This window comes from Ambystoma mexicanum, chromosome 3q (genome assembly GCF_040938575.1).
Source record: "Ambystoma mexicanum isolate Mex_15411 chromosome 3q, UKY_AmexF1_1, whole genome shotgun sequence".
Classification (NCBI taxonomy): Eukaryota; Metazoa; Chordata; class Amphibia; order Caudata; family Ambystomatidae; genus Ambystoma; species Ambystoma mexicanum.
The window spans coordinates 1246336774-1246357951 of NC_090926.1; the positions used below are offsets into that span (position 1 = coordinate 1246336774).

The 21178-nt window shown below is 45.8% G+C and overlaps 1 protein-coding gene across 1 annotated transcript in view; it reads right to left on the bottom strand.

The window, feature by feature from the left end:
- The window catches only part of LOC138447824 (TLC domain-containing protein 4-A-like), a 332257-nt gene that overhangs the window by 43695 nt on the left and 267384 nt on the right, over positions 1 to 21178 (bottom strand). The window contains exon 6 of the mRNA XM_069604211.1: positions 20877 to 20950. Coding sequence (XP_069460312.1) covers positions 20877 to 20950 — 74 coding nt within the window. The remainder of the gene's footprint in view (positions 1 to 20876; positions 20951 to 21178) is intronic.

Genomic DNA, 21178 nt, shown 5'->3' on the forward strand with positions numbered 1-21178 from the left:
GGCAGCCAAGGAATCCAAACCAACGGCGCTCCCACTGCCCGCGGACTTGCGGTGCCTTGCCTTTTGTTGGGGCCCCGTCGCCGGAGCCCTCTCAAAGGTCTTAGAAGACAGCTCAGACATCTTCTTCTCACCTGCTGCTGGGATCTTCCCCTCCAGCCAGTTAGTGAGTCGAGTCTGAGAGTCCTTCAATGTTCGGATAGACATGGTCTGTCAGGCTGAGAGGTCCTGTGTCCGCGGAAGCTGCTGAACCCCCAACGATCCCCCTGAAATGTAATTCCCAGAACTAGATTTCAATTCAGCTCTGTAAACTACACCCCAAAGGGAAAGGGGGAAGTGGATAACAAAACAACACCAGGCAGACTGCGTCAAGGCTAACCAGAGCTGAACCTGCAGAGGATATAAGAAAAGCAGATACAATTCCTTTATTTACTTACTTAACCTTAGGAATGGGAAAGACTTTAAATCCTTAACTAATAATTAAGAATCTCTTGAAATTTCTTAGAGAAGCTTGTAAAGAAGCTGAAAATCTCCCTTACTTGAGACTCTTGAAATTCACAGCTACTTCTTACTTTGGGCAAATCTGGAAAGTTTAGTTCATTGTCTCTTTTCCAAAATGCACTAGATGTCCAGTTCAATTGTCTTTATTTATTCTTTCCTTTTCTTTCAAACTTTTCTTTTGTTTTTTCAAACTATTTACAATTCCATTGAGTTTGTGAATTCTTGAAGAAACACGTGTTAAACTCACACGCGGGTTATTTCCATACAGATGAAGTTCACGTTAAAAACTTCCTGCGTTGAAGAACATGTGCACGGAAAGCAAAATCCACGTGCAGAAAACACACGCGCTTGCCTAACCACGTAAAATAGAATTCACGCGCAAACGAGAACACGCGCAGAAAAAACACACGCGCTAAAAAATTTCTGTGTTGATGAACTTCCGCGGCTATTCACACGCGCCGTATAATCCACGCGCAAAGAGTTCACACGCGATCGAATACACGCGTTTAAAAAGACACGCGCAAGAAACCACACGCGCAATTGAGTTCTAATGCTGAAGCACACGCGCTTGAAATCACAGGTGCTTGAAATCACACGCGCTATAAAGTTCTCACGCGGCAATCAGATTATCGCGTCAGGAAGCACACGCGCTGGAAACACACACGCGTTAAAGTTCTCGCACGACGAATGAATCTCACGCTAGGAGCACCCGCGCTGGAAAACACATACGCTCTTGAGTTCCCACGCGACGAACAGATTCTCGCGCTAAGGAGCACACGCGCTGGCAAACACACGTGCAGTTGAATACACTCGCACGCACAAAGGTTCAACAATATTTTCAGATTACAAGTAGTACGCGTATTTTCAAATAGCGTTCAAGCGCACTCAGGGAGTTCAATAGTACAAGTACAAAGATAACTTTTTACGAATTTTCAAGGAAATGTCATTAAGATGAACAGAGCTGCAGTACAAACAAAGTCACTTATCTCCAGAGCGAATTCATAAGGATCTTCAGAGTTTCCTGTCTTCAAAAACGAATTCCTGACAACTGATAGCTTCTCCAGAAACCCCCCAAGAAAGTAGCCGCTCAACTGCTAACGCCTGAAGGATAAAATCCACCAGGCCCAAGTCTAAAGCAGGAGCAGCCACTAAACACGTCCTCTCAGCTGGGGTTTAGATGATGAAAGGCACAGAGTGACAGTTTAGAATGTTCATTGTTGTTCTGCAGTGTCTTCTAACCAATCAGAGCTGTCACTGTGAGACTCATTTTGCCTTGGGTCAGAACCAGGATTCTGAATCAGCAAGTTAAGGCCAAACCAACTACAATAGAAAACTTCTCACCCAAATAAGGCTAATCTAAAAAGGATTAATAAAGAGAAATAATGAGAAGGAAACTTGAATAAGGGAAAATAGCCTGAATAGGGGAAGGAAACCTGACAGTACCCACCTCCTAATGCCCAGTCTCTGGGCCTACCTTATGTGGATTTTTAGCATGAAACTTAGCAACTAAACGGGGGGCATGTACATCAACTGAATCGTCCCATGATCGTTCCTCAGGTCAATATCCCTCCCAATCAATTAAATACTGCAACCTTCCCCTCACTTTCCTGGAATCCAAAATTTGTTTAACCACAAATTCCTCAGATGAATCCTCCAAAATCACAGGGGAAGGTGGTGTTCTAAATCTAGTTCCCGAACAAACTGGTTTTAAAAGGCTAACATGGAAAGTAGGATGTACCTTCAATTGCTTGGGTAATTTCAATCGTACTCCCACAGGGTTGATGATTCTCTCTACCTCGAATGGGCCTACAAATCGTGGACTGAATTTATTCTTCCCCTTCATTTTTAGGTACCGGGTAGAAAGCCAAACTAAATCTCCCACCTTATATTCAGGACCAGCCTTCCTTCTCAAATAAGCACACCTTTTATATTTCAATTTGTTTTCTCCCTACACCTTTTTTGCTCTATCCAAGTTATTCTTCATTACCAACAAACGATCTTCCACTCTAGGATTCCCAGAATCCTCCAACACCTCAAAACTCAGAAAGCGAGGATGAAACCCACGACCCAAAAAGAAAGGGGACATAGAAGTAACATCTTTACCACAATTTTTGTAAGAGAATTCTGCCAACCATACCAAATCCACCCATTCCTCTCTAGCTTGTAAATAACACCTTAAGAACTTCTCCAATTCCTGATTTACTCTCTCCACTTGTCCATTACTCTCCGGATGATACCCAGAAGTCAAACTAACTTCCACTCCAAGTTTCTTACAGAAGGCCCTCCAGAATTTTGAAATAAATTGAGATCCCCTATCAGAGATAACTTGACTTGGGAGCCCATGTAGTCGAACTACACCTTGCAAAAAACTATGAGCCAGTTTTTCCGCGGCAACCTCTCCCTCCATTGGTAAAAAATGTGCTTCTTTAGTAAGAAGATCCACCACAACAAGAATGGTAGTACGACCCTTATCTTGAGGGAGATCAGCAATGAAATCCATAGAAATAGTGTGCCAAGGACGAGGAGGAACAGGTAACGGCGCCAATAAACCATGCGGCTTCCCAACTTGACTTTGTGCTTGTGCACAGACTACACAAGTTTTAACAAAGTTCAATGTGTCTTGGCAAATTTTTTCCCAACAAAAACTCCTTCGAACCAATTCCAGAGTTTTTCTGAAACTAGGATGTCCTGATAAAATGGATTCATGACAATTTCTCAAAACCTTTTCTCTTAACTCTTCAGTAGGTACATAAAGCTTGTTATCAAAAAAAGGAAGATCATCTTTCAAACTTCTGGCTGGATCCAGTCTCACCCACTCCTCCATTTTCTGCAAGGACATATTCTGGCGAACTTCATTCAAAAAATCCATGTCTTTAATGGTTCCAGCTAACAAAAAAAACGTTCTGGAGCAATTATAGGTTCTGGTTCCAGAATCTCTCTCTCCTCACTACCAGGAAATTGGCGGGATAAGGCATCAGCTTTTTTGTTCTGACTTCCGGGTTTAAAAGTCACAATGAAATCATAATCGGCAAAGAATAAGGACCAACGAAGTTGTCGTGGAGACAAAGTTCTTGCAGATTTTAAAAACAATAAATTTCGGTGATCAGTAAGGACCGTTACCGTATGTCTTGCCCCTTTCAGAAAATGTCTCCATTCTTCAAAAGCGGACTTTATTGCTAATAGTTCACGATCTGCAATTGTGTAGTTATCTTCAGCGGCAGAAAACTTCCTAGAAAAGAATGCAACTAGATGTAGTTGACCAGTATTTTCATTCCTTTGAGAAAGCACCGCCCCCAATGCTAAATTTGAAGCGTCCGCCTCCACAAAAAAAGGTTTAGAGAGATCAGGATGAATTAGAATTGGACTAGAAGTGAATCTTTGTTTTAACTCTAGAAAAGCTTTTTCTGCTTCAAGGTCCCAGTCAAATTTCACTCCTTTTTTCAAAAGTCTCGTTATAGGAGCAACCAGCCGAGAAAAACCTTCGATAAATCTCCTATAAAAATTGGCAAACCTTATGAAACTTTGTATTTCCTTATCCTTAGTAGGAGAGGGCCATTCAAGAACTGCTTGCACTTTTTTAGGATTAATTTCTAAACCCTTAGGTGAAATTATAAAACCTAAAAACTCCACAGAATCTGTATAGAATTGACTTTTTTCCAATTTGGCAAACAAATGGTTTTCTCGCAGCTTTTGTAAGACTAAGCGCACATGCTTCTGATGTTGATCCAGGTCAGAAGAGAAAATCAAAATATCATCGATATACACGACAACAAAAATATCTAGGTATTTTTAAAAACCTCATCAATGAAAAATTGGAAAGCCGCTGGAGCATTACATAAACCGAATGGCATAACTTGATATTCAAACAGCCCAAACCTGGTCTTAAACGCTGTCTTCCATTCGTCCCCTTCCTGCACACGCACAAGATGGTAAGCTCCTCTCAAATCTAATTTAGAGAAAATATTTGCTCCTTGTATTTGATTAAGCATTTCCGAGATGAGAGGAAGAGGATACCGGTTCTTAACCGTGACTTTGTTAACTGCTCGATAATCTACGCAAGTTCGAAGCGTTCCATCCGGTTTTGGTACAAAAAATAAAGGAGAGGCCGCTGGTGACTTAGAATGACGAATAAACCCTTTGGCCAAGTTTTCCGACAAATATTCTTTTAAATAATCAATCTCTTTCTCTGTAACAGCATATACCCTACTACTAGGCAAAATTGTTCCTGGCTCCAGCTCAATTGTACAATCAAAGGGCCTATGGGGTGGTAATTCTCCTGCCACTTTCTCATCAAATACGTCCCAAAAATCTTTGTAACACTGGGGAAGTTGAACCACTACTGCTCCCACATCATGACATCCAATTCCAATCTCAGCCAGAAAACTAGACACTGAATTACTTTGTTTGACATCTTCCTCTAAGAGACTTCCTGAAAAGCAATTCTCTTTACAAAAATCTGACTGCATGTCAATTGTCCTAGCACTCCAATCAATCAGAGGATTATGGAGAGTAAGCCAAGGCATACCCAAAATAATCTTCAACAAAGGAGCATCAATTAACTCAAAACGAAATTATCTCTCTGTGACCTCCTGATAACTCCAAAGTTAAAGAACCAGTCCTATGAGTAATAGGACCAGAAGATAGATATGTACCATCAACAGCGCTAGCCTGCTCTACAACCTCCTTCTGAATAATTGGAATTCCCAAAGATTTTGCCAGACCCTAATCCATGAAATTGCCGGTGGCACCAGAGTCAAGCATTACGGGACCATTTCCCTTACACTCCAACTCAAAGAACAAGGATACATTTACGGTTATATGGGAAACCGCTGTCTGCACCGTATTGGCGATCTGTTGCACCTTGACCGCTGAGGTAGAAGTCTTCTTGGGAGTGTAAGGACAGTTCCCTAAAATGTGCCCACCTCTTCCACAATATAAACACAGATTGTTATCTCTCCTCCTAGCCTTTTCTTCCACTGTTAAAGGGCCTCGGACCCTGGGAGATGGATTATTCCCTTTGGATCTACTCTCTACCTTAGGTCTATCCACTCTAACTAGAGACTTTACGTCACTCTGACAATGACGCCTCTCTGCCTTCCTTTCACTCAAACGAAAGTCCAATTGAATAACCAAATCAATCAGACCTTCACAAGTAGAAGGGCGTTCAACTACTCCAGACAATGCATCCTTTAACTCATCTCTAAGGCCCCTATAAAACAACGAGGCCTGTTTAACCTCAGGCCACTTGCTTTCTAACACAAGGGACTTAAATTGTGTTATATAAGCAATCAAGTCTCTATTACCATGTTTTAGTTCTAAAAGTTCACCATCCACTTCCAGAGATAACTGTCTTCTATCAAACATCTTTCGGAATATCTCTAAAAAACTGGTGTAATTTCCTAAAACAGTACTCTTTTGACTCAGCAACAACCCAGCCCAAGCAGATGCCTCCCCAGAAAGATAGGACAACATAGAAGTTACCTTAGATGCATCCGAGGGAAATAATTCTGGCCTACTCATAAAATGTAATTCACATTGTGTCAAAAACACCCTAAACCTCTTGGGATCCCATGATAACGTTCTGGAGGCGCCAAAGGAACTGGCATAATTAAACTCCTTACCCCTTCTGTCACTGGAGGCGCCCGTTGTATTTGTGGTAAATGATCTTCACCTTCCCTTTCTAACTCAGGTGGAGAACCAGCGCCCCCTGAAACCTCATCCTCTCTCCTTTCTCCCCTCTGTTGAATTTGTGTTACTTTAACACTCAAGTCATCCACCTTTTGACTAAGTAAGGCATTTTCATCCCGAGATATTTTCAACTCCTTCCGTAACTCCCTGATCAAAGATCCTAACATCTCCATGGATTCGTCGGGGTTCATGACAGCTCGGGCGGACTAAATTATTGGCCTTTCATTCTGTCAGGCTGAGAGGTCCTGTGTCCGCGGAAGCTGCTGAACCTCCAACGATCCCCCTGAAATGTAATTCCCAGAACTAGATTTCAATTCAGCTCTGTAAACTACACCCCAAAGGGAAAGGGGGAAGTGGATAACAAAACAACACCAGGCAGACTGCGTCAAGGCTAACCAGAGCTGAACCTGCAGAGGATATAAGAAAAGCAGATACAATTCCTTTATTTACTTACTTAACCTTAGGAATGGGAAAGACTTTAAATCCTTAACTAATAATTAAGAATCATACCTGGCTCTTCTCTTGACATTTCTTAGAGAAGCTTGTAAAGAAGCTGAAAATCTCTCTTACTTGAGACTCTTGAAATACACAGCTACTTCTTACTTTGGGCAAATCTGGAAAGTTTAGTTCATTGTCTCTTTTCCAAAATGCACTAGATGTCCAGTTAAATTGTCTTTATTTATTATTTCCTTTTCTTTCAAACTTTTCCTTTGTTTTTTCAAACTATTTACAATACCATTGAGTTTGTGAATTCTTGAAGAAACACGTGTTAAACTCACACGCAGGTTATTTCCATACAGATGAAGTTCACGTTGAAAACTTCCTGCGTTGAAGAAGCAAAATCCACGCGCAGAAAACACACGCGCTTGCCTAACCACGTAAAATAGAATTCACGCGCAAACGAGAACACGCGCAGAAAAAACACACGCGCTAAAAAATTTCCGTGTTGATGAACTTCCGCGCCTATTCACACGCGCCTTATAATCCACGCGCAAAGAGTTCACACGCGATCGAATACACGCGTTTAAAAAGACACGCGCAAGAAACCACACGCGCTATAAATTTCTCAGATTATCGCGTCAGGAAGCACACGCGCTGGAAACACACACGCGCTCTTGAGTTCCCTCGCGACGAACAGATTCTCGCGCTAAGGAGCACACGCGCTGGCAAACACACGCGCAGTTGAATACACTCGCACGCGCAAAGGTGCAACGATATTTTCAGATTACAAGTAGTACGCGTTTTTTCAAATAGCGTTCAAGCGCACTCAGGGAGTTCAATAGTACAAGTACAAAGATAACTTTTTACGAATTTTCAAGGAAATGTCATTAAAATGAACAGAGCTGCAGTACAAACAAAGTCACTTATCTCCAGAGCGAATTCATAAGGATCTTCAGAGTTTCCTGTCTTCAAAAACGAATTCCTGACAACTGATAGCTTCTCCAGAAACCCCCTAGAAAGTAGCCGCTCAACTGCTAACACCTGAAGGATAAAATCCACCAGGCCCAAGTCTAAAGCAGGAGCAGCCACTAAACACGTCCTCTCAGCTGGGGTTTAGATGATGAAAGGCACAGAGTGACAGTTTAGAATGTTCATTGTTGTTCTGCAGTGTCTTCTAACCAATCAGAGCTGTCACTGAGACTCCATTTTGCCTTGGGTCAGAACCAGGATTCTGAATCAGCAAGTTAAGGCCAAACCAACTACAATAGAAAACTTCCCACTCAAATAAGGCTAATCTAAAAAGGATTAATAAAGAGAAATAATGAGAAGGAAACTTGAATAAGGGAAAATAGCCTGAATAGGGGAAGGAAACCTGACATGGTCTTACAGAACGCCCAGTCCTCTTCCAAGTGCGACTTGTCGTCGTGAAGGCAGTAGAGGCACCGGGAGTGCTCATCCTCCTTGAAGACATTTTGTAATCCACATCCTGGGCAGATCCTAAACAGCTTGGATCCAACGGGTGTTGTGTCTCCTTTGTCCTGGGCCATATCCACGCGGGGTAGGTCTCAAAGATCTTCCAGAATCCTCCAAGAAGAGAAAACTCGACGAAAATTCGCCCTTGAGGTGAGTAGAAAATTTCCGAAACGGGTCCCTGTTGATCGGTAGTAGTATCGGTTGAGCTTCAGGCTCGAATTGACCGGAAAATAAGAGTAAACTCTTAGGAAAACAGCAAAACGCAGTAAAAGCTCGAGAGCTATAGCACGAGGACTCCCAACTCTTGAACGTGCGGTAAAAATCTGATGATGGCTGCCAGAGGAGGGGCTTCGGTATAGGGCAGTCATTGGCTGGGGGCAGTATGACCCAGAGACCACTGATTGGTTATTAGTAGAAAGACAGTTCAGAAACCAAACTGAAACTGATTTTTTTCTTTACCGAGGATTCCCAGCCTGACGAAGGGGAATATTCATGAGCATGTGAATCCATGCCAGACCCCATGCTGGAGGACCTCTCGGTAGGGAAGACTGCGTGGAGGGCAGATGGACATTTCTAGAAGGTCCAGGTACCACGTTCTCCTGGCCCAATCCGGAGCAATGAGGATCATATGAGAATCGAACCTCTGTAACCTCCACAACACTTGAGGAATGACGGGGACTGGAGGAAACATGTACAGCAGTGGGAATGACCAATCCACTACGAACGCATCCCCTAAAGCTCCTCTTGCAGGAAATTCCCTTGAGCAGAATCTCTCACACTTCCGGTTGACATTGGTGGCAAAGGGATCCACTTGCAGGTTTCCCCAAAGGGCAAAGATCTCCTGAAGGACTTCCTGAGCCAACTCCCACTCGTGAGAGATCATGCTCTGCCTGCTCAGAGCGTCCGCTGCCGCATTTTCGTCTCCGTCCAGATTAACTGCCGAAATGAAATTTCCTGCTGGATGGCCCAGAACCAGAGCTGCATTGCCTCTCTGCAAAACGGGAGTGACCCTACGCCCCTTTTTTGTTGAGGTAATGCCTGGCCACTGTGTTGTCCGTCATGATCAGGACACCTTTCCCCCCGTACAGAAGGCAGAAAAGCCTTCAGGGCTAGCCTGATGGCCCTCAGCTCTAACAGATTGATGTGGAGTCTGGACTCCGGCGGAGACCAACGACCGCTGGCGGTCAAGTCGTTGGCATGAGCGCCCCATCCTTTGAGGGAAGCGTCCGTCACTACCGTTACCTCCGGCCACGGTTGCCAAAACGCTTCCGCCCTCATCAGGCTCCCTTCGTTGGCCCACCACAGACGATCCTGGGAGACCGAGAGTGGAATCCGAACGGGATCCTTCATCTTGCCTGAGAACTGTGACCACTGCATCTTGAGGACCCATTGCAGGGATCTCATGCACAGCCTGGCCTATGGCACCAGAAAAATGCAGGATGCCATGAGGCAGAGCAACCTTAAGAATTCGAAAGCCGGGAGACTCTGGGCATGTTGAAACTTGTTCATCATCTGCACAATGTGATGAGCCCTCCCCTTGGGAGGCGAGCACTTCCCCAAGGGCGTGTCTAACACAGCCCCGATGTACTAGAGCTGTTCGGAAGGTGTCAGATGCGACTTCTTGAAATTCAGGGAGAAGCCCAGCCTGTGGAGGGTGCGGCAGGTGAGACCGAGGTGATCCAACGCTTGCTCGGGAGAGTGCGCCCGGAACAACCAATCATCTCGGTAGATGTGAATCCCGCCTTCGCCTGAGATACTCTGCCACCACCACCATTAGCTTGGTGAAGACCCTCGGGGCGGAGGTCAATCCGAATGGCAGGACCCGAAACAAAGTGCGAGTCGCCAGCCGCAAACCTCTGGTACTTTGTGCTTGGGATGAATCGGCACATGAAAGTAAGCATCCTGTAGGTCCAGAGACACCAGCCAATCCTGAAGTTGAAGGGCCTCGAGGACATGAGAAAGAGTAACCATCTTGAACTTGTCCTTCCTGAGAAGTTTGTTCAACCAGCGCAAGTCCATGATGGGTCTCACTTCCCTGTCTTTTTTTCGGGATAAAGAAATAAGGGAAATACCATCCCTTGTTCCTCTCCGCTACAGGCACCAGTTCTATAGCGCCCTTCTCTAGCAGGGTTAGGATTTCCTGCGCAAGAAGCGGATCCAGAAGCTTCAAAGAGTTTGATTGTCGTGAGGCCGCTGAAAGAAGGGAAGGCAGTAGCTGTGGGCAAAGGTATCCAGCACCCACGCATCTGAAGTAATGACTTGCCATTCTTCGAGATGCGGAGATAGTCTGCCCCCAAACAGCGAACCATGGGACATGGCCTCATGACTGTTTGGAAGCAGCTGCAGCAGTGCCTGAAGGCAAAGAGGCAGCTGCCTGAGCGGCTCTGGCACCACAATTTCCCCCAACCACCACGGGTACTTTTTCGCTGACCCCTTTGACTGGCGGCCCCTCTCGTTCTGCCAAAGAAGGAGTAGTAACGAAAAGAACCTCCCCTCCATTGCTGTCCCCTAGGACTAAAAGGCAGAGGTTAACGTACAGCTGCGCTTAAAGATTTAGCCGCCGCTTTCAGGGTCTGCAACCTCTCAAGGCTCTTGTCAGCCTTGCTGCCAAACAAATGTGCGCCATCAAAGGGCATTTTGAGAAGACTGGCCTGCACATCCGGAGCAAAACCCGACTTCCGCAACCACACAAATCTGCGTATAACGGTGCTCGCAGCCATGGATCGGCTAACACTGTCGGCCGTATCCAAACCCTATTGAATGGATTTGCAAATGGCATCCTTGCCGTCCTGCACGAGAGCAAGGAACCCATCCCTTTCTTCCCCCTCGGGAATATGCTCAGCCGCTAACGAAACAGTTTCACAGAGTGTGTGAAAACCTTGCAAAGGCATAAGTGGAGTTGGCCGATTTCAATGCCATGCTCCCAGCAGAAAATACCTTCCGGCCCAACCGTCGAAGCACTTGTCGTCCAGAGGGATGTTAGGGTACGCCGCCTGCCTCGAGGTGGCCGTAGCCGCCTGAACCACCAAACTCTTGGGAGTAGGGCGAGTAGATAAATAGCTGGGGTCGCTAACAGAAGGCCGTTATTTCTTTGTCAAAGATTTATTAACAGCCGGAAGAGATTCCGGGGACTGCCAAGCAGCTGCCACCCTTTCCTGGAAGGTAAGATGAAATAGCAAAACCGGGTCAGAGAACGGACCTTGACTCAAGATGTCCGTTAGATCATCCTGCACAAATTCTTCCGGAGGACTGGACCAACCCAGATACTCCAAGACCCTCGCCATGAGCCTCCTGTATGAAGACTCTGCATGAGCCCCAGGCTCAGGCCTACCGAATTCCACTTCAGGGGAAGTGTCCAACCCACTGGCATCAGGGAGGGTCTGCCTCAACTCCTCCAACTGACTGTCTCCAGAAAAAAGTGGAGCTTCATCAAGTTCACCAGGGTCCTCAAACTCAGACCTTTCCTCTTCTTCATAAATGTCAGCCAGAGTGAGTTGAAACTCGGGTATGGTGACAGAAGAGGGCCTGGAGTCCAAAACAGGCCTCACAGACTTTGTGTCAGGCTGAGAGGTCCTGTGTCCGCGGAAGCTGCTGAACCCCCGACAATCCCCCTGAAGTGTAATTCTCAGAACCAAAAATACAACTCAGCTCTGTTAACTACACCCCTAAAGGAAAGGGGAAGTGGATAACATGAAAACACCAGGCTGACTGCGTCAAGACTAACCGAAACTGAACCTGCAGAGAATACAAGAAAACAGATGCAAATCCTCTCATTACTTAACTTCAAGGATTAGAATTGACTTTAAATCCATAACTAACAAGTTAAGAATCATACCTGGTTCTTCTCCTAAAATTTCTTAGAGAAGTTTGCAGTAGTAGCTGAAAATCTTTCTTACTTGAGTTTCTTGAAATTTACAGCAACTTCTTATTTATGGCAAACCTGAGAAGTCTTGCTCTTTGCCTTTTCAAAGTTGACAAATTGTTCCAGTAAGATTGTCTTTAGTAAATGCCTTTGTTTTATTCTTTTCTTAAGTTCCAAACTATTTACAATACAATTGAGTACATAGATTCTTGAAGATGCACACGTGCTGATATACAAACGCGCTAAAATCACACGCCCTGAAGAGTCCACGTGTTGAGGCGCACCCGCGCTGAATAATACCTGCGCTAAAATCACACGCTGTGAAAAGTCCACATGTTGAGGCGCACCTGCGCTGAAGAATACCCGCACTAAAATCACACGCGCTGAAGAGTCCACGCACTGCAGAGTTCATTCGCTAAAACACACGCGCTTGAAAACACACGCACAGCAGAGTACACGCGCAGAGAAACACGCGCTTGAAAACGCACGCATAGCAGAGTACACGCGCAGAGAAACACGCGCTTGAAAACGCACGCACAGCAGAGTACACGTGCAGAAGAATTCTCACGCTAGGAAACACACACGCTGGTAAACACACGCGCAATAGAATTCTCACACTGACAAGTTCTCGCGCCGAGGAATTCTCGCAATAGAAATCTCACGCGCATACCACACGTTAAACCTCACGCTTACTTTCAAACGAACACCAAAGTTCACGCACTTAAACAATTCAAAGTTAAAGGCTCCAAGAAAACATTTTACGAATTCTCTCTCAAACGACTTCAAGATGAAGGCAAAGCAGTAGAATTAAAATCTCAAAAGAAAGTCACTTATCTCCAAAATGATTTCTAAATATCTTCAGGGTTTCCTGTCTTCAGATCACTTTCATGGCAAACAAAGATCTTCTCCTGACACCCTCTAGAGAGTAGCTGCTCAACTGCTAGCGCCTGAAGGATAAAATCCACCAGGCCCAAGACTAAAGCAGGAGCAGCTACTACACACGTCCTCTCAGTAGGGTGTTAGATGATGAAAGGCAAAGAGTGTCATTTTAGAATGTTCATTGTTGTTCTGCAGGGTTCTCTAGCCAATCAGAGCAGTCACTGAGGAACTCAATCTTGCCTTGGGTCAGAATCAGGATTCTGTATTAAGAAGTTAAGGCCAAACCAACTACAATAGAAAACTTCCCACCCACATAAGGCCAATCTAAAAGGGATAATAGTAATAATAAAGAGATAAAGGAAAAGAAACCTGACACTTTGCCGTAGCCTTCCTAGGAGGATCCACCACATCGGGGTACTCCAAAAAGGTAGATTGCAGGCAAAAATACCCGAAGGCGTCGAAAGCGGCGAAGGTTTCGACGTCGAAAGCGTTGACAACCTTGATGTCGTGAACGCTGCAGGCTTCGGCGTCGACACAGGTGCAGGCGGTGCTGTGGGCTGATACGATGGCAAAGCATTGATGTCCGAGTCAGATGGACACGGCGCCGACCGAGTCGACGCCGGCATCGAGCCCTCAATAGGTTGCTGCGGTCTAGCTGGGGACGAGGACCGAGACCTAGAAGCACGTCTCTTACGACTTTTCAAATCCTTGTCCGTATGGGACCTCGAAGGCTCCCGATGCGAGTCGCGAAGTGGACCCGAGCCCGAAGGTGTGCGAGCAACGGTACGAGACCGATCCTGGCTGGCTCCGTTAGAAGGCGCGACCGGACCAGTGCCCTGCGATTGAAAAGTCGCTAAAATTTGTTCTTTAAACGCAGCCCATTCCTCCGGAGTCGAGGACCTCATCGGGCACGCTACCTTCCTCGAGGCACCATCCGAGAGGAGGACGGGGAAGGCTGTTAGGTAAGATTTCCACAGAGCTGGTAAATCTTCCTTTCCTGGTTCAACCCCAGATCCTTTTGCTTTTCTAGTGGGATATTTTTCATTAATACCTCAGTGAGTGGGAACCTTTTTCCAGACTCACCTAATCTTTAACTCTTTTTATGGGTGTCATTTTTAAAACTCTCCATAGTGTTTGTTTAAAGTTATCATGTTTTAACAACTTATTGACACTAAGTGCCCGTTGTTGCTGGGTTGCCCTCGGGGCTCCCCATTTAACTTTCTTGGGCTAACCTTGAGTGAACTTCAGTTACCAAGGGTAGAAAGGATCTTTGGATCCCTTTTACACTTTATTCTGTGAAACTAGCACACCCCCACCTTATGTGGAGTGCTGGGGAGATGCAATGTATCCCCTTTCACACTAAAACGAACAATTCTGTTACAGTGACAAGCTTACCTTTTATGGCTGGTGGCAGTGATACCTTTTACTAATTTGGTGCACCTTTACCACGGGCTGTGATCACAACTGCAGTAAAGGCACCTATGGGTGCTCATTTTACCAAAATGGACCCTGTCTTCTTTTTCTGCCATTTTAATGTTTGTCGTTTCCTGTTCCTTCTCCTGACATCCAGGGCAGGAAATTCCTTTGTGCGATTTTTGTCTTCGGCGGGAGTCCCCTGGACACCCCGCCCAGGCTCCAGTCAGTCTGTAAGCACAGGAAGTGGGCGAGGAGTCCAAAACTTCCCCCTCCTTGGTCTTACGCTTTGCTTCAACTGGGACAAATCCCAGTGGGGGGTTGGCTGTCCTGATTGGACAACCAGGCTCCTCTTTCTTGTAAAATGCAGGGAGGGAATGCAGAGGTTGTCCTGTAGTTCCTGATAAATACCGGAAACCTGGAAGCTGAAGTCATGTCGACCACTGGAACTTAAAACTGAAGAGGATGATTAAGGAAAAGCGGCGGAGATGATTTCCAGCGACCAGAGAGCCTGCTGTGTAACCCAAGCCCTTCCTTCCAATCGACCTGGGGACTCCGAAAACAACGACCCACAACCCAAAGCCTGGCGAGACTCACTAGACTAAAGTAGACCTGCATTTTGACCCATCCCACGGGTTCCTGCGACCTTGCAATACCCCAATACCCTGGCACCTCTTGCCACTGTGCGGTGTACAGTCTTCCGATTTCCAAATCTCGCTGAAACTTCGTGGGCATCTTGGTGTATCGCCAGAGACACTAATGGAGTCTGAAAGGTCCCCTAACAACAGTGCTGGACCTTTAAAACAACGAGAATTCAACCGTGATTTTCTGTCTCCTCCTGGGCTCCTTGAAAAGGCGCCAAATCCGCAGAACCGCATTCAGCCACGAGAGAAATCTTGCCTAGGGCCTTCTTCATCGATCCCTGCTGCAAAGTCCCTTCTGAGGTCTTGTGTTCAGTCTCCTGGACAAAGGAATCCACTGACCGGGTATTTGGCTGCAGTCCCTGAAGTTCTCCGGCTGCAATCTCTTCTTCATTGCTGAGGTACTGTGTTGGCTTGGGTATATACTTACCTTAAGCCTTTTGGGATTTCTGTGTAGTCCTGGGGTGTTTTCTGTGAATGGGAGGTCCCTCGTGCAGTGCACCCAGTCCCACTGCTAGAATCCTGCTGGGGTGTCTTTTGTAAAGCCTCTGTACCCTCTTCTAACTCTAAAAGTAAAGTACTCACCTGTTTGACCAGTTTTCCTAAGGAACTCTGACTTTTTCTACTAAAGACCTTATTCTAACACTGCCTGTTGGTCACTAGTCCTAGTGACCCCCTTCTGCCACTGAGAACACTCATGCTCCAAGAATAAGGGAAATACTTTGAAGGGAATGGATTAGGACTTCTGCCTAGAAAAGAAATCAAGTGTTTTACTTACTTGTAAAGAGTTGGTTGGTAACTGTAATTCTAAGAGTGAACAGTTACAAAAGTTCTTATTGATCTTGAATGTGTGATGCACTATTCTTAAAAGTATGGTTAACATCTTTTCTTCCTTAGCCACTGTTTTGCCAGTCTAATAGAAAGTAGATGTAAAGACAGTTTACTCTCCTGTGATTAGGTTGTGCCTCTTTACAAAAGTAATGTGTTGGTTTCACCAGGTTATTCCTGTAGGGTAATTGTATGAGTGTCCTCCAACTGTTGGTATCACCAGATTAGTCCTGTTAGGATAACTGTATGAGTGTCCACCAACTGGGTCTTGCTTCCCCCGACTTGCTGCTCGCCTGTCCTTAAGTCTACATTAGGTTGTTGCCTACCTAGAATAACTATTCAGTAACGTGTGACATTGGGTTTTACTTTCCCCTTCATTGTGAAGTTAAAGTATGTGGGTTTTACTTGCCTTGTGTTAGCTGTGTGCCATCCAAAACAAGCTACAAGAGTTATTGCTTACCTCAATATGGGGTTCCCGGATTTCAAAAGCATCTGTAATGGTATATTACATCCTTAGGTTTTACTCACCTGGTATAACTGTGTGTTATGACAAAAGTAGTTATAGGTTTTTACTGCACCTAGGATAAGTGTTTCACTATTCACCAAAAGTATATTTCCAGTTGACTGTTTATGTGATTTGTTCCAAGAGTCACTGTACAACTGGAAGGGCCTACTGCCCTTGTATTACTGAATGCAATCTGAAAGTAACCATTGGTCTTTTTACTCCCAAAGAATAGGCTTGGCCTATACTAAATGTGTATAACAAGGTTTTGGCTTCCCTAGAACTACTGTTAGGTGTTCCAAATAAAGTTTATACTTGGGCCTGTGCGCTTTCAAGTATAGTGTTGTGTTTTATATTGTGATTTTATATAATGTGTTAGTACTTACTTAACCCCTAGATTTATCTGAGCCTACCTGTATTTAGATAAATGCTTTATTTTTACAATACATAGTGTTTCAGTGTTTCTTTGGATCATTTGTATTACAATTTCACTTGTACTGCCCTCTCTCCCTCCTAAGATAAGCCTGGCTGCTCTGCCTACGCTGCCATGTACTCAGGTGGTACAGTCTTATACTTACAGTGGAGTCTTGTACTGCCTCAGTTGAATAGTTTTACTAAACCCTTAGTTGGACTTCAGAAAAACTGTCCTAACAAAGGCAACTGGTGACAGCGCTTCCTAGAGTGCCGGGGCGAGGAAGAAGAATGGCGGGAACCACTCCGGGACCGAGATCCGGAAGAGATTCGCCTCTCGAGTCGTCGGTGGAAACCCCCTTGGACTTAGATTCAGATTTTCGGGACTTAACAGGCTTAGAGCCCCTACAAACCAGGAGTTTCCACTTCCGCTCCCGCAAGGCCCTGGCAGTCAGTGACTGGCATTTTGAACAGTTGTCAGTGTTGTGCGACTCGCCCTAGCACCACAAACAAATGTGATGCGGGTCGGTGATCAACAATTTTCGACTTGCAGTCCTGGCAGGTCTTGAAGCCATACCGCAGAGTCAGAGGGGTTGAAGAAAAAGACATTGCAATGATGATAACACACGAGGCACGCCGAGTTTCACGAAGCAACACGTTCACGGAAAAAACAGAACTGAGGCTATGGGCACCGTGCGTCCCATTTGTAACATCAGTGACGTCGCCCTCGACGGAGGCCTTCGTGGGACATCGACCTGACGTCATCGACGCAGGACGCACTCTTCTGAAAAAGTTTCTGAAGTGCACAGCTGTGGACATTACATGTTAAAGATGTGGAATACGTAGGAGGGCACAATCCATTAAGAAAGAGAATTAGTGTAGAGTGAGAACAGAAGAGGACCCAGGAAAGAGCACTAAGGGAACTCCAAATTGGAGAGGAAATGAGGAAGATCGGTTACTGGCCCAGGAGATAAAAAAGATGCAGTCAGATAAAGAGGAGTGAAATCACTGCAGAACTGATCCGGAGAAACCGAAGATGAGAGCGCGTCAAGAAGAGTAAAGGGGATCAATAGTGACGAAGGCAGCAGAAGAATCCAAGGGAATGAGAATTGCTTGGAGTGATGTGCCAACAGTGGTGTGTTAGCAATGTAAAGTAGCACAGTTTCAGTGTAGAGGACACAAATCAGATTAACGGGGAGGAAGAAGGGCGTGATGATCTTGGAAGATGGATACTTGAGAGTAGACTATTCGCTCAAGAACTTTAGAAAAAAAAGGAAGAAGAGGCAGGCAGGAAATTGGCAGGAAGAGAAGGGTAGAAAGACGCTTCTTTGAAGAATGGCAGCGTGTTTGGAATAAGTGGGGAAGGTCAATTTGGAAAGAGACAAATTAAAAACAGCAAGAAGGGAATACGATTGGGCAAAATGCCTACAGACAGAAGAAGAAAGTAGCAGGTCAAGAGGGGAGGCAGCATGATTGACTGGCAAGAAAAAGAGCAGTGTCAGAATCGGACAGGAGAAAGATAGATAGTGAGAGGGGGAAGAGGAGGAGGCAGTGGCGAAGGAGTCAATGAGGAAGAAAGGGGAGAACTCTATTAGAGAAGAAGGGGGTAAGAGTAAAAGGAGACAGGATCAGGGGTAGGAGACAGAAGACGATTAAGAAGTTGAAAGACAACAGGGTGAGGAGAGTAGAAGGTGATTAGATCAGAAAGATATTGGCTCTTAGTACAAGCTTGCCGGTCTGGAAACAACGGTGCCGGTAAGTTTACTGGCACCGTTGTTGCCAGACCGGCAAACTACGAGTCTGCGGGCAGGTGCCATACCGCCCTCCAGGGCAGAACTGGCGGGCGGAACGGCACCCGCCCGGAGACTTTCACAGAAGCACCAGCACCGTTATTAACTGTGCCAGTGCTTCCGTGGTCCCCATTGAGTCCAGCAGTGGTCTTCTGTCTGATCTTCTTGCTCCTGGCACCTCAATATCCAGGAGTCCTTTACAGATAAATATAACAAAAGCTATGGTGCCCTGCAAAAGGACAGGACATCTCCTGGCACGCGACAGTACATCACCCAGGGAAGACACTAATGCACACATTCTGCAAAGGGGCTAATACCCCCGCCCCAGCAAAGGCCCCCGGCATTAAGAGAAAACATTACACCACAAAGAACAGTACAAGTATGAGGGCTCGCTATCTCCGACAGGAGGCAACCAAAACCATCCTCTTGCAGGAGGATACCGAGACCTCCAACACTACAGACCCCCTACAAAAGGACAAAACTGCACTAATGGAATGTCAGTCAGAAGACAATCAGTACAGTCCTCTTCCAAGAGGGTACGGTACGCCTCATCCAGGGTATGGAGTCACACGCAACATCACCCAGAGAAGACCCGTAGTAGAATGGTGGGACAGAGAGATGCCAGTTCATCTGGCTGAGACAATCACCACATTCCCTTTGCAAGTGGACATACATCACAATTGAGAATACCACAACAAACATATTATACAATCAATGGAATCGTTGTGCATCACAATGCCACATCAACCAAAGGAGACAATCATTTCGAGGTCCTCCTAGAGAAAGACAAACATCACCCGTGTGGTGGCAATTTTAAGAGTCCTCATACAGGAGGAGGAGGAGTAGGAGATCAATTTCCTTGGGGGAAGTGGGGAGCTACATTTCAACACGTCACATTGTGGCACCCATTTTGTGACGCTATTGGATAGTGTGAGAAACCTGAAGGTGTATCACTAGCTAGTCCCGAAGGGTGTGTCATCCAGGTGGCCAGGACACGGCCATCGCTATTGCATCCAGTTCTTGGGGGTGGACCAGTGAAGGAGAATGACCTGGATGGGGGTCCTCGTGGAGCCAGAGAAAACAATGCCATCATGGCAGGCAGCATGAAGGCACAGCTAACAACACGCGGCAGTTCAAAAGAAGGAGAAAGGCGTCCCAGAACCTTACTGGAACAGAGCCTAAGGCCGCAAACAATAGCACAAGCGTCTTGCAGCAGATGTCAACGGTACAAGCCTACGCCAATAAGCAGGAGCGAGGGAAGCTCCCACGACGGTGGTACCTGTCTTGACTCCAATGAAGAAGAGAAGCCAAGTGGTTCATCACAGCCGGTGAGTCGAAAGGGAAAACAATAAGAACTGGCCAGTGCTGAGGAGTGAGAATCGCAGAGTGGCAAGTTGAACCAAGTTCTATGTACTGTGAAAGAACTGTAACAAGTGTTAAGGGGGGAAACCGGCACCATGTGGATGCTAAGTCAAGAGACTCTGGTCAAGCCCCATATGAGAAAAACTACAGTTACCAGCAGGCCGTGGGAGAGCCAGCAGAATAGGTCAAAGTGGTCATACTGAGGGTCAAGCAAAATCCCCCTACAATCCAAAGACTTTCATCTACAAACTAAGTGAAAAACAGGGAAGTGAATCCCGCAGTAAGAAGATGCAAGGGAAGAGAATCCCAAGAGAGGCAAAGTCAAACCCCAAAGTCCCAAAAACAGTGTGTTTGGAACTGATAAAAAAGACATTAAGATTTGTGGAATACGATACAGGAAGGGTCAGCGCCCAGAAGAGGGGGACCCAGGGCTGAGGCCATCACCATTTTTGTGAAACTGTGATAAACAATTGAGAGGGGGTGAACCCATTGCCCAGCGAACATTGTTAACTAAACTTTTAATGTGTTAACAGAACTTTTGATTTGTTATTTGAAACGACACTTGGCCATCGACGGCCTTGATAGGTGTGTGTGTCCTGAGAACTGCCATTAGAACTGTCGGCCCATGCTGGAGAAGCCCGAGACTGTACTGTGCTCCAAGCTCCCATCTTACCCTGTGTCCAAAACGTGGGAAAGGGATACCCAGGCTACCGCATCCTGACATATTATTTGAGAATACTTCTTTTCTTGAGAACTATTCTACACCCCCTTTTTATTAGTTGTGAGGTTTGGCAATAGGTTTCTTAGCATAGGCCCTTTTTATTTTGACACAACGCCACTAGGGCTGCCTTATTTTTCATTTTATGGTCGACGCTTGCTCCCATCTTAGATTTAGATTAGGCGTTTTCCAACCTGCATACAGCAAACACCCTTGAACTGTGATCACGTGTGTCTGTCTTACATGTTACCACCATGAGTTCCTCTGCAAACTACTTTGAGATTAATTTCAAAATAAACTGTGAGCGAGGTGATGCTGGGGGAAAGAAAGAACACCCCCTTGACCCGGAAGGGCTTTGTGCACCACTTACCTCTGATTCACGAACGGGGTGGATAGTTCAGAGATCAGCCGGAAGTTGCCAAAGAACGGCAGGACACCTCGATTCTGCAGGGGGAGAAATAAGAGCAAGATGAGACCATCTCCCAAATCAACAAAAATCGACAAGTAAATACATCTGTACGGATTCTTAATTCTTGGGGACTTAAAGGGAGCGGTTGTACTCAGAGGCATAGACAGGAGAGCACAGGGAGGAAAGGAGAGGGTAAGAGACTGTGGGGTGCGGTGAAGCAGGTGTAGACTGAGGCTTCAGTAATACAAAAGAGGTGATGGCTG